The 12,886-nt window shown below is 39.4% G+C and overlaps 2 protein-coding genes across 7 annotated transcripts in view; both read left to right on the forward strand.

Annotated features, from left to right (window-relative positions):
• Positions 1 to 826: 826 nt before the first annotated feature.
• osr2 (odd-skipped related transciption factor 2) lies at positions 827 to 4,205 on the forward strand. 2 transcript variants are annotated; one of them, XM_037274076.1, is made up of 4 exons: positions 827 to 1,084; positions 2,517 to 3,212; positions 3,436 to 3,535; positions 3,760 to 4,177. In XM_037274076.1, exons 2-4 carry the CDS (start codon positions 2,560 to 2,562, stop codon positions 3,940 to 3,942), a joined length of 936 nt encoding a protein of 311 aa, XP_037129971.1. In that variant the 5' UTR covers positions 827 to 1,084; positions 2,517 to 2,559; the 3' UTR covers positions 3,943 to 4,177. The 2 variants fall into 2 exon arrangements, with proteins under 2 accessions (XP_037129971.1, XP_037129972.1); XM_037274077.1 differs by having other exon boundaries at positions 831 to 1,084; positions 2,516 to 3,212; positions 3,842 to 4,205.
• Positions 4,206 to 6,885: 2,680 nt separating this feature from the next.
• Positions 6,886 to 12,886, forward strand: part of LOC119136390 (vacuolar protein sorting-associated protein 13B-like) — a 211,690-nt gene continuing 205,689 nt past the window's right edge. For all 5 annotated transcript variants that reach the window (XR_005100730.1, XR_005100731.1, XM_037274793.1 and 2 more), the window contains exons 1-3: positions 6,886 to 7,148; positions 7,771 to 7,929; positions 8,534 to 8,677. Coding sequence is in view for 3 of the 5 variants with exons in the window: in XM_037274793.1 (XP_037130688.1) it covers positions 7,783 to 7,929; positions 8,534 to 8,677 (291 nt within the window). In the remaining 2 variants the exon portion in view is untranslated. The remainder of the gene's footprint in view (positions 7,149 to 7,770; positions 7,930 to 8,533; positions 8,678 to 12,886) is intronic.

The following is a 12,886-nucleotide window of genomic DNA, read 5'->3' on the forward strand; positions in this document are numbered from 1 at the left end:
ATCAACAGTTTTAACGGTTGAAATAGTTTACTTGAAGATACGCATAATGCCCCGTTCCGTGTATGAACCCCAACGTTTGATTTGATGCTCCTATACGTCTTCATAAACTCTATTTCCGAAAACAAAGCAGCGAAATTAATTACATATTGAATAATGGCACTTACAGATAAACAATTCTTCTCATGCATTGACAGGACGTACACATCTACTTAATGATATTTGGTCATGTCGCTTGCTCATGAATTTTAATATTGATTGAATTGTGCATAATATACTTTTACGTATTCGTTGTGAATAACAAAAATAGAAAACATCTCAATTTCAAACAAATTGCATTTTGTGTATTGTAAAAAAAGCTCCATGAATAACGAATGTCATCGCGTTAAGCACATTATTAGCACTTGAATATATATTTCTATACAATAATATCAAGAGCTTCATCAGTAGCCTATGAAATATTTTATTCTTACCCAAATGACACAAATGATTTATTGTGCTCAGCTTGCAGCATGCACTGTAAATGGTTTAAAGAAAATCTTGCAAGGTAGTCACATATCCAAAAGCAAGTATCGTGGACTCGGGGTACAATCAGACTTTCATGTACTTTATGTCTTCAAAAGCATGAGTTCTCTGCTATGTCTATAAGGTGTATTAAAGTGAGGTAAAATTGAGCTTAAAAGGGTGCACGCTTCTCTCGGCTGTGGGGCTCTAGTTGCTATCCAAACACAAATAAACAGAGGAGGAACATTGGACTTAATGATAGAGAAGGAGGGGGCGTGCCGGAGGCGGGCAGAGTGAGCCCATGCAGGAGCCCTAAAAAGTGAAGAATCGGTGCGCATTACGCACACTTGCAGCCTGAGCTGCGAACGGGACTCCCACGGTGCTGCTGCCTGTCTTCCAGACCCACTGATCACACTTCATGAGTGTGCACAGGTCCGAGGCACCGCACTTGGCTGCATGGCTGTGAAAGTTCCATGGACTTGGAACTTGGAAAACTTCTAGTGGCGCTGTACTGGAGCCGGCAGCTTCTGTAGTTACTGTGGATTATTGGCATACCGTAGGATTCTGACAGCTATTTATTGGGGTAAGAATGTGTTTGGAAGGCTCCATTCTGACACGCGTCACTCAAAGTGCACTTGTTTTGTAACTTTTCTGTCACTTTAAATACTTCTGATGAATGCGCGATTAAGAAGCGAGCCTGCAGCAGCACTACCAGCAGCAACAGCTCTTGTCATCTCTGCATAAACTCAATCAATCGATCGTGATTAACGCTCCTTGTTCAGCAATGTGTGGGTGAAACTTCACTCATTTTTTTTTTTTTTTTTTTGCTTTAATGCACACAAAAAATACGCGCAATGTAAACTTTTTTAAGAGTCCGGAAAAATGAACGCACGGAACACGGGCATGCATGCAAGTGTAAATGCAGTCCAAAGGTTAGGGAGAACTTGTTGATCAAAGTAGTGAGTAGGCTATGGGAGAGGAACAAGTGCCTGTATGGTGACTTAAACTGCACCTGTGCAACATTATGTTTAACCCCATCCTGTCTGAGCGGGGAGACCCATGATGAGGCCAAAAGAGCAATTCTGTGAAAGTGAATTCAAACATCTGTGAAATTACCCAGGCCTTTTCATCATCATCATCATCATGTGAACACGTAATCATCGTGCTTACAAGTTGTACGTTTTAACTGTTTCCCATTGTAGGAATATTTAATTTAATTTGCGTTTTATTTCAATAGATTACAACTATTATTCGAAACAAAACACGAGTCTCTTCAAGCAAAAAAGGGGTTATTTTTCTTGTTTTGCTTCTCTGCTATTAAGGATGATTTTCATCGTGAAGTAATCAAGCTCTCGGTCTTCTCTGTGCTGAAATGGACTACAAGTGAAACAATTTAGTTCATTTACTGTTGGCAGCTCACTTGATTTGTCTTATTTTTTTTAATTAATGAAAAAGTAGCTCAATGTCTTGAAGTTAAAACGAGGGAACAGAAATAAGTTGCTCCCAAAAACGATTAAACAATTAAATAAACAAGACGTACGATTTCAGCAATGTAGCACAAGACTATCCACTTTATAATAACTATATCAAACGTTTTAATATGTTTCAACATGGCTCATATGTCCTCAAATAATGTTAATAAATCACGTTCAATTTTAACATATGGCCCCATGAATTGAAATGGGAAACAGCTTGCGTTTAGCGTGCGCTTTATCCAAAGAAATGAATACATAGACTCCATGTCCATTTATGTTTAACTCCATAATAATCACTTCATAGAGTGATAATTTTCTGAGAGCATTTATTATAAAAGTGAAAATATTACGAAAAGTCTCCGCGCGCTCTTCTCTGACTCCCGCTTCGGTGTGTTAAATTGGAGGAAAGTATATTGCTTGCTTACCATTTATTCCCATTGTAAGATTGGACCAAATTCCGAATATGCCTCCTCTTGCAGAAGCATTAATTGTCTGTTGTGCGCACACAACTAACAGTGAACATGTTCTCTCTTTTCCAAGGGGTTGTCGGCGTGTCCCTCTCGCTCCGCAAGTGTGAGCCGCAATGGGGAGCAAAGCTCTGCACGCTCCGATCCCCCTGCACCCGCCCTTGCAGCTCACTAACTACTCCTTCCTGCAGGCCGTCAACACGTTCCCGGCCGACCAGCTGCAAGGACTATACGGCCTTAGCGCGGTGCACACCATGCACATGAACCACTGGACTCTTGGCTACCCGCACATCCAAGGACTGAGATCGACTATAACAGAAATGGCAGCCGCCCAGGGCTTGATGGACCCCAGGATTCCATTCCCGGCTTTGCCCTTCACCGCCGCCGCGCAGCTCTTCCATCCAAAACAAGCCTCAGTCATGCACGGCGTGCCATCGCTGCGCAAGGACAGGCCGAGGTTCGACTTCGCCAATCTGGCCCTGGCCGCAACGCAGGAGGACCCGCCGAAGGCTGCGGATTTGGCCAAGCTGGCGTCGGGACTCGGGGGAACCATAACCGAGCTGAACAAGCTGTCCCCGGACAGAAAACCCACAAGGGGCAGGCTCCCGTCCAAGACTAAAAAGGAATTTATTTGCAAGTTCTGCGGTAGGCATTTCACCAAGTCCTACAACCTCCTCATCCACGAAAGGACCCACACGGACGAGCGACCCTACACCTGTGACATTTGCCACAAGGCCTTCAGAAGACAGGACCACCTCAGAGATCACAGGTAGGTTACTATATATATATAACCCCCGCTTTACTATCCCGTAATAACAATGACATGACGCATAACGTCAGAGATTGTGACATAAGGCATGCTGTCTCCAAAGCTCCGTCAAGCACCCACAATTCAGACTTTTGCAAATGATGAATGGCCACTGTATTAAAATTTTATGAATGTGCGGTCAAAATGTTGCCTTCTTGCGCATATAATTATTTCTGTTTTACAGATACATCCACTCCAAGGAAAAGCCATTCAAATGTCAAGAGTGCGGGAAGGGATTTTGCCAATCCCGAACTCTAGCAGTCCATAAAACCTTGCACATGCAGGTGAGACGGCAATATCACAAACGTATTTATATGCAGCTAGTTTACGATCATGATAGGCTAATTCACGTGATGCACGAACAACTGCATGCGTGGGGATGTTAAAAAGTCGGTTGCGGTCAATCATGTAAACGTTGCAAAAGAGTTAGCACAATGGAAAGATATTCATGATCACAGTTCGATATAATTGAAAGGAATAATCCTTTGCTTGCTTTAAATCTAAACAGGAGTCTCCCCACAAATGCCCCACATGCGGAAGAACCTTTAATCAAAGAAGTAACCTGAAAACTCACCTTCTCACCCATACAGACATCAAGCCCTACAGCTGTTGCCGCTGCGGAAAGGTGTTTCGGCGCAACTGTGACTTGCGACGGCACAGTTTGACACACAGCCCACACCAGGACTTCTAGGTCAGGACAGAAATAAACAAAATAAACGGGGGGGATGAAATGGACACGAGAAGAGGAGTCAGCATTTTTTTTCAATGCATAGACAAGATCCAAACGCGGAAATTGCAAATCGCGCATGAATTGATTGCGCAGCATGTTGGACAACACCATGTAAATATCAAGACCATGTACATAAAAATGTATTTTCTGGCATTCAAATGACAAAGTTGTTATAAAAAAAAAAATTTGAATTGTATTTTAGAAATAAATATTTCCATTGCATATATCTGTGTGCTTTTATTTTTATATGCCTCACATGAACCAACGTTTTTTTTGAATTTATAGGTGCTATATGTTTACAACTCCCGCCGCAGAGAGTTTATAGTGTTCCACAGCGGGTGGAGTAGAAGCAAGCAGATATCGCTCAACAGACAGGCATTTGCACTAAAAAAAAAGAAGAAAAAAAAGCCCTTGGTTCATTTATGAGGAAAAATCAGCTCGTTATGACAGTATTAATACTACAGCAGTGTAACATAGCATAATCAAGCCATCATATTTTTTATCGAAATTACAGATGATCATGTTACTGACCTGCCAAGTCATGGAACGCATATGCGTCAGTATACAGCAGTCAATCATTATATATTTTTGAATACTACGGGGCAGGCTGGAGACAGCTTAATTAACTAAATAATTACGTCATCACCGTGACCGCAATTTTTGCGTCAAGTGAATTTGAAAAACACCGCAAGAGCGGCGTTTAATGCATGAAAACAAACAAAAAAAGTTTTGGAGATAAATTAATGTAAAATAAAAATTATTTATTTATATTTTAATAAAATAAGATAAAAAAAAAACCATGTAGGTCATGGGTACTTGTGAGTGCGCCAAAGTTCATATAGTTGTAGAATGGGTTTAATAGAATCCAGTTTTTGATCTTAAATATTAACCCCCAACACCGTCAGATCTGACAAACGACACAACACAATCATCTTTATAAGATCCTCCATGCATCTTTCTTTAATTGACTTTCAGGCTTGATGTGTGCATGCACAACAGCCACATAAAAAATCTAATTGTGTACAGTTGCTTGAATGTTATATTTCCGTTTAATGGTTTTATAGACCCTCCAAAAACACCAACAACAAACAAATAAAAAAATAATAACAGAAGTTTTTTTTCTTCCTGTTTTTAATTTATTTTTTGATGGGCCGGATTAGCAAGGGCCCATAACTGGAAATCCACTAGACGTTGACTGCGAGCAAGTGTTTGGCAAGTGTAAAATCTCCAGCAATGCCGTACCTTCATATGCTTTTTTATTGTTTAACAATAACAATAATAATAATAATAATAATACAAAGAGCACAGTCGTGGGAATATTATATGTTTCTAGAAATGACAACGTTTCGTGTCAAGATGAAATCATTCAGAGGGCAACATTTGGTCATTTTGCTCTGGCTGGACATCTTACAAACTAGATGCACAGAAGGGCTCGAGTTTCTGGCTGTCGTGTTTAGAGCAAACATAAAAACGGTATTCTGATAAAATAATTAAATTTACTGGAAGTAATAATAACAAAAAATAAAAATAGTAATAATAATAATAATAATAATAATAATAATAATAATGATAATAATGATAATAATGTTAGTATTATTATTTGATGAATCACGTTGTAGTTTCAAGTTGATCACCTCTTTGTCTAGATAGGTCAAGATTGACAAATACCTGAAAGCAAAATAGCAAAAGCAAATGGTTGATTTTAAATATGTACGTCATTTAATTGTCACATATGGCAGTGACTTTGCATACTTTTATGGTTAAATTGTTATCCAGTAATGCTTCCTGGTCAACATCAGACATTTTCAATTATGTTGGCCAACATGCAGTTGTCATTCAGACAGCTCACGAAACTTCACAGATGTCCGTTTGAGCAGTTCATGATTTTGATACAACCTCTCAGATAATTCAAATTGCTCATTGGCAATGCCATAATAAAACTTGATTCACAAGGTTTTGTGATGAAAATACATGAATACAATAATAGTATTGCCTGGATGTATTAATGCAAGTAAACTAGAGACTGAACATGTCTTTAAGTTTGGAGTAAATTTGCAATAACCACTATTCCAGACTTGCTCTGTATAGTTTCATGGCCACCTCTTCCAGTCTACACATAAAGACCGAAAATAAACCCACAAGGAAAACAAAAAGAAAATCACAAATCTTAAATTTGAGATATTGACTCATTTTCTCCAGTCATTTTCCAGTTGATGTAAAATGGAAGTGCTTATTCACAACCTCAAAGTATAGAGAATCACTGCAGATTCGGAGTTGTGCCAGCAATAATAATTCTAAATTTGGTTTCGGCCATTAGTTGGCATTCTTTAAACTTGCATCTATTAATCCACCGACCATCTGAAACTATGCACACACGAAAAGAAAGTGCGCAAGACATAAATGACAAAAAGAACTGACCAATGCATCGAAATGAATGACGGTACAATTATGCATGTAAAAATAATACAGTATTAAGAAATATAGCTGCATAGAGATGCGCATATTCTGTGTGCATGACGTCATTTCTCCCCTCCCTGGTTTGGGAGATGTATGTTTCAAATAAGGCCAAGGTGTAAAATTTAAATCTGAATCCATTTGGTCAGATTACGCCTCCCTTCTTGAATATTCAATTTTATCGCAAAACTTTTAAAAACCCAATTAGATTTAAATGCACAAAACCGGTTGCTTGGCTAAATGACCCCGACTTCCCAAATAATTTTTTGTAGTGGATTATAAAATATTCAGTTGTAAATCCCAAATCATTGATTAGACCTACATGATTACACATACAATACGACAGTGTATTCAGCTCACTCCGTGACACCAGTCGTGAGTAAAGAACTAGAAGCTCACTTTTACCAGCAGCCTTAAAGGCAACACCACCCATGCGGAAGTCGTAATCGTGTTTACTGATGACGTCGACTCCGGAGTGTCTGAGAGCTGCAGCTAGCATTTGATATTGCAATGCAATCGTAATTCTCAGTGCAAATAGAATAACCAGAGAATCCAAGATAGGGTCACGCGAGAGCGTGTTTTTTGTGTTATAATGCGTGTCTACCCGAAACGAAGTTAGATGACTTCTTTTAAGGGTTAGCATAGCTACTCTGCATCAGCGGCGTTGGTCACTTTCAGTGATGACAGTTCAAAGCTAGGCTAATCACATCAAAGTAAGTTTTGTGTCAGACCCTACTGCACCATTTTGGAACAAATGCCGTTGCACACGTGTTTGCGTGCACATTTAAAACGCGATCTCGATGACAGTGTATCTGCTTCACTCCAGTCGCATGTGCAAAAGTGAAGGCAGTTTAGCTAAAAGGTTGACACTGGTACTAAATTGTCGAGTTCATGCATTGAACATGGTCAAATAAGTAGTGACACCAACCTTTGCAAAAGGGTCTACTCTGCACATTCCGCCCTTGAATTGTCTATGCTGTCATGCATGCACCTGAAGTCTCTGCACTTATGTTTACACAGTACACACAAGTGCAACTTTTAAGTCATTTAATTCCTATATTGCAACCGTTTTGTTACAATAATATAACACTTACGGAGTAAGATGACTCCCTTGATAGAACAGCAGTGACATTGAGCAAAACCTACATACAAACATGATGGCTATTTTGTGTATGTGAGTAGTTGTCATCAGCTGGCGTTTGTAGTTAAAACAGAAAGGACTTGTGTATCAGTTGGTGAGTGATCATCAGGCCTTTGCAATAAAAACCCACGAGATTTAAAAGTAACATTGCTTTAAATAACAGTGTTGTCCTTTCTTTAACAATTGGTTTACAGAGGAGGGACAAGATGTTGGAGTCCTATGTCACACCGCTCCTGATGAGCTATGTGAACAAATACATAAAGAATCTGAAGCCATCTGACCTGCAGCTGTCTCTCTGGGGAGGGGATGTCGTGCTCAGCAAGTTAGACCTGAAGCTGGATGTGCTCGAACAGGTACTTTTTGTAGTATGTGACCTCTGCTGTCTTGAGCCTATTTTCATTCCAAAGGCTACACGTATTGGATTGGTAGGTACCTCATTAAAATGAAAATAAAGATGTGTTGTAAATTCAATACACCATAAATAATATTGTTAATCATCCTTGTAAATGTTAATGCTAACAATATAAAATGAGGATTCAAAATTGTGAAAAAGCACATCAATTTCTCTGCTCTCGGACGCTGGTTTTCCATGACACTGTACGGCCAAAGGTTCTTCCATATGGATGCAACCAGCGATGCCGTTATCAAGGCTTGCCGCAGTTTGCAAGCAAATTTACAGGGTAGTCCAAAATGATCCTAAACAATGAATTGCCAAGTAGAAGGCGCTTGCTTCAGGCAGCTACCGTTTGCTTCAGTCACCATGTTATTGTTTGGTTGAATCTGTCCACACAACATGAATCACACGCAAAGTGTCCTCCACTGACTAGGAGGTGAATCGATTCAGTGGATTTTCTGAATTGATATTGAATTGTAAGGGGAACTATTGAAATGTATTGATAAATCGATAATTTCACCCATCCCTAGTTTTTACAAATCTACTGTATTTGTCATTTATAGGAATTGAAGCTTCCTTTTACATTCATGAGCGGTCATATCCATGAGCTGCGTATTCATGTTCCCTGGACCAAGCTGGGCTCTGAGCCTGTCGTCATCACGATCAACACCATGGAGTGCATTCTAAAGCTGAGGGATGGAGACCAGGTTTGTTTGTATTATGAGCAAGACTCTTATTCTTTCGATGTACAGCACATTCTGAGCCTTATTTGGACAATTGCTTTCTCCATATGCCAAATTAAGATATTGTATTCCAGTTTTGTCTGTTACAGGTTCTTTATTAGAGTATATATGCACATTTACACCCTGGTGGCTATGCAACAAAAAGTATCTCTCAACATTCTGCATCTTTTTAATTGATCCTATATCAACCACTCCTATTGGTCATACTGTATTTACTAAATGAGGGGCCTCAAAAAGATAAGAAATGGTTGCAAAATTGCCTTAAATTTGTAGAGACCCCAATTACAGTAAACAAATCAGTCCAATGTGAAATGTATAATTTTTCATATCCGACCAAGGCCCCTTTTGTATATGTGGGTATACAGTACCGTATTTTTCGCACCATTAGGCACACTGGATTATAAGGCGCAGCCTCATTGAATTTTTTCTTTGAGAAATTGTTTCATATATAGGGCACACCAGATTAAAAGGCGCATAAAATAGAAGCTATACTGCATCAAACTCGTGCGTATAGCAGCTATCATTAGCCACCCCCAAACTCCCATGAGCCTCAGCTCGCAGACTCCCATGAGCCTCAGCAAAGTGTAAACAATCACATTTCACAAACTCTCTCCTATAAAAGTGATCGGAACCGACTAAAGACCGATTTAACACATTGGTGCTGCTTATTTATGATTCCATTGCATATTGAACCGTAAACATACTCAAACATTAACGGAACAGCCTATTTTGAAATGAAAGAACCTCGCGGGTACAACAGCTTTTCAGTGACGCCCCCTGACCACGGTTGCCATAATGCTGGGAAGCAATGCGACCTTGTAATTTACTAGTCGTACTAAAACGTACTGAAACATTTTGGCAGAGCGCCGTGTACAACCAGTATGGATCAACAAATTCATCAATTGATCCATATATAAGGCGCTCTGTGTTTTTTTTTTAGTTAATTTTAAGTTTTTAAGTGCGCCTAATACTCTGGAAAATACGGTAAATGGGATATGCATCCTTTGGGATTGTAGTCTGGATGCAGTCTCGATTCTCAGGTGGCTCTCGACCTATACATCATCAGAAGTCGACAAATATCACAATTGTTGAAAAAAACATGATGGCAGATGCTAAAAGGTCTGGAGAAAAACAATGTGTTTCAGAATTTACTGTATAAATATATGGGAGAAGCAGCCAGTTCAAGCTCTCATTCATTCATTCATTCATTCATTCATTCATTCATTCATTTGATTTAGTTCTAACAATTTTGACTTCTCATATTTTCCTTTATTTTTGATGAAAGGCCAAGTCAAACAATTGCCATCCATGCAAGTTAGATATGGCTAGTACATTTTCTTCCCCAAAATAATCTGTAAGATTTTTAGTTTTAAGGTTACAAGATGAGTTTAATGATAAACTGTTAAAGGGTCATAGTTTGGGTTATGTTTACAGTTTGAACCATTATGGACAATTATAAACCTTTTTGGGAAGCGGGTCAGTGTTGGCAATGTTTCTCTTCTAATGTATAGCTTTTGGATATTTATTTGAGTCTTTTTGTTGTGTTTGTATTTGGCTCACAGTCCAAAAATGATCTTATTGAATCGAGGCATAGCAAATATACTGGCACTTTTTTATTTTTATTTTTCTCGACAGCTTGGGAAACTTCTCCAGATATTAGAAGATGAGGCGTTATCAGCAGAGATTCTGGCTTGACAGTGGTTACAGTGGGTGATAACACTCCCAAGCAATCTATATTTCTTTACAAGACAGATAAGGCTTTGCTGAGTAACTCTTTTCCGGTTTTGGCTCTGTCTTTGCCTCATGTGGGAGTTTTAGCACTGCTGAGTGCATTTGCCACTGCTGTTGAGACTGTGATTGATGCACTGCTTCAGGACGATTAGGGGAGGTGTCTCTAAACATGCTCTTGGTATTACTGAACCTTTTCTTCAGTTGAATTCCTTCCAAAGTGTTTTAAGCTTTATAAATAAGAGATAGTATCCATCTAGTGTAATTGCTAATGACGTGATTCTGAGATCCACCTCTTAAATTCCTTTGAATCAAAATAGAACAAAAATAAAAGAGGTAAATACTGCAGACCAAAAATGTAGAAATTGAATGTGATTGTTGGAGAAATTGTAGTATGCTTCCTGAGCACCCGAGGAGGTGCTTTTCAACTGAGCTACTGAACTTACACATTTTTCAGGGTCAAGTAAGTTTGTATCTAAATGTTTTTTTTATCATTCATGATTTCACTTTGCTCCCATCCATTCTACTACATCTGGATCTGTTTTGGTCTTTCGTGAATTATATTCCTTTCTCCCTTTTTGTCCCCCATATATATATTTAATCTTTTGTTTTTGGAAGTGCAATGATCTGCAAAATGCCAATGGGAGAATTGCAAAACATAGTTTTTTTGGTCTGCCACTTTAAGTACCCATCTTCGGAGACAGAACAGGACCAAGTCTATTTGTGCTTGTAAATCTCCACTTACAAGGAGCATAAAAGACACAGGACAAAGTGAAACAAGGAGAAGAAAACAGCCTGTGGGAGTTTGCAATCAGAGAGCAAAAACTGGTTAATCTCTGTCCTGTTACCATCCGGAAATCTAGTCTTTGATTCTCCTGCTTTCAGGCAACAAATGGCTTGCAGAGATTGCACTATAAATCCATCTGAGCATCAGTTAAGCTCGGCTTTGTCTTCAGGGAAGAGGAGTCAGAAGTCGAGAACACGGAGCTTTGAAGCTTTCCTATAACTCAACCGCTTGTGATTAAATAGATAGACACAGACGAACGGAGAGACAGACTGACGGACAGTTTTTGTGTTTTTGTTTAGGCATGCCAAAATCGAATAAAAACAAATGTGGAGACTGCCTTTGAGAATAATATCACCTTTATTTAACCTTGGATTTAATGTTGTAATGATGCTCATAGTTCTGTCACTTTTTATTTGACTTGGAAAGAGTACAAGTCAAACAAATGATTTCTGGCAGGAATGTAACAGTTTAGAAAACATAATCAATTGTGCTTTATCAGTTTCTCCCTGATTTAAGTTGTAACAACTCCAGAGTGACCCAATGCTCGGAGCAGGTTGGCATTCCACGCAGATTTAAAGCATATGTTGTCAGTCATGAATGCAAGGCGTCACGTCATTCCACCAGAAAACTTAGCCGCCATTACCTTTGAGTCAGCTAATTCTGATGCAACGCTGCTTTGTCTTGTCTTTGAGGTTTAATGAAGTTTTGGGTTCCTGGTGGGATGATGTTACTGTTGCTCCTCAGACACAGGAAAGCAAGCCAGAGGAACAAAATTAAGGCCTGCGGCTTCTTCTTCTATCCATTGAGTCAAGTGGTGATCAATACACTCTGGACAGGATGCTGCCACTGCTCTGCTTAATCCTTGCTTTCAGCCCTTCCGGACTGTAGCAATTCCTCAGTGGAGCCGATTACTTGCTTGCCAGGCCCATGCACATATGGAGAATTTTGAATTCAGGTTGCCTTCTCTGGAGTTACAACAGGTTCTTTTCAAATCTGCTGAAATGCTTTTTAAAGCCCTATAAAAGTACTTGTATGTAGTTACTTGTAAGACACTAAGCCACGTTGGGCAATGACTGGTTTAACATGTTTCAAGGACACAATTGAAATGTTGTGTTTACCAAGTATGACAGTTTTCCGTTTGTGAAGTCAATTCAATACTTTTAACAATGCGTCAGTTGTATTAGAACCCGGTGTGTGAAAGCTATGCGAACGTGGCGCCTTATCCGTCCCACTCGCATGCCGAATCCTCCAGCAATTTGGCATTGATGTTTATCAGCTCGGATGAAAAGTCTTCTCCCATTTCTTTCTGTTTGATTTGCTGGGTTTAGAACTTTCAAATTCTCCAAGAACACTTAGGACTTTGCCGTGCCTGCCTTCCAGCTGTACCTCACATGTGCAATTAAGCTGTCAAAGTAGCCTCGGCCACTGCTTGTATTGTTCTTGGCGCTCGATGTGTTGCTCAAGAGATGCTTATGCCTTTTATTATGTGCCTAAAGCAGTGTATACAATAATGACCCAATGCAAGAAAGAGCGACCACCACTGTTGTGAATATACTGTCGTATATAGCGTTAGTCATAAATATTTTGGATTTCCTTTGATTGGGCAAAGTATGTGTTTGATTTACACGTGGTATGGAACTTTGTTGTTATTTGGATTA

Source organism: Syngnathus acus, chromosome 16 (genome assembly GCF_901709675.1).
Source record: "Syngnathus acus chromosome 16, fSynAcu1.2, whole genome shotgun sequence".
NCBI classification, from domain to species: domain Eukaryota; kingdom Metazoa; phylum Chordata; class Actinopteri; order Syngnathiformes; family Syngnathidae; genus Syngnathus; species Syngnathus acus.

Bases quoted from the DNA above. Each gene is read 5' to 3' on its own strand.
- osr2 (XM_037274076.1), top strand. From the start codon at position 2,560: ATGGGGAGCAAAGCTCTGCACGCTCCGATCCCCCTGCACCCGCCCTTG. The intron at 3,213-3,435 runs GTAGGTTACTAT...TCTGTTTTACAG, and splicing joins GACCACCTCAGAGATCACAG to ATACATCCACTCCAAGGAAA. The intron at 3,536-3,759 runs GTGAGACGGCAA...AAATCTAAACAG, and splicing joins ATAAAACCTTGCACATGCAG to GAGTCTCCCCACAAATGCCC.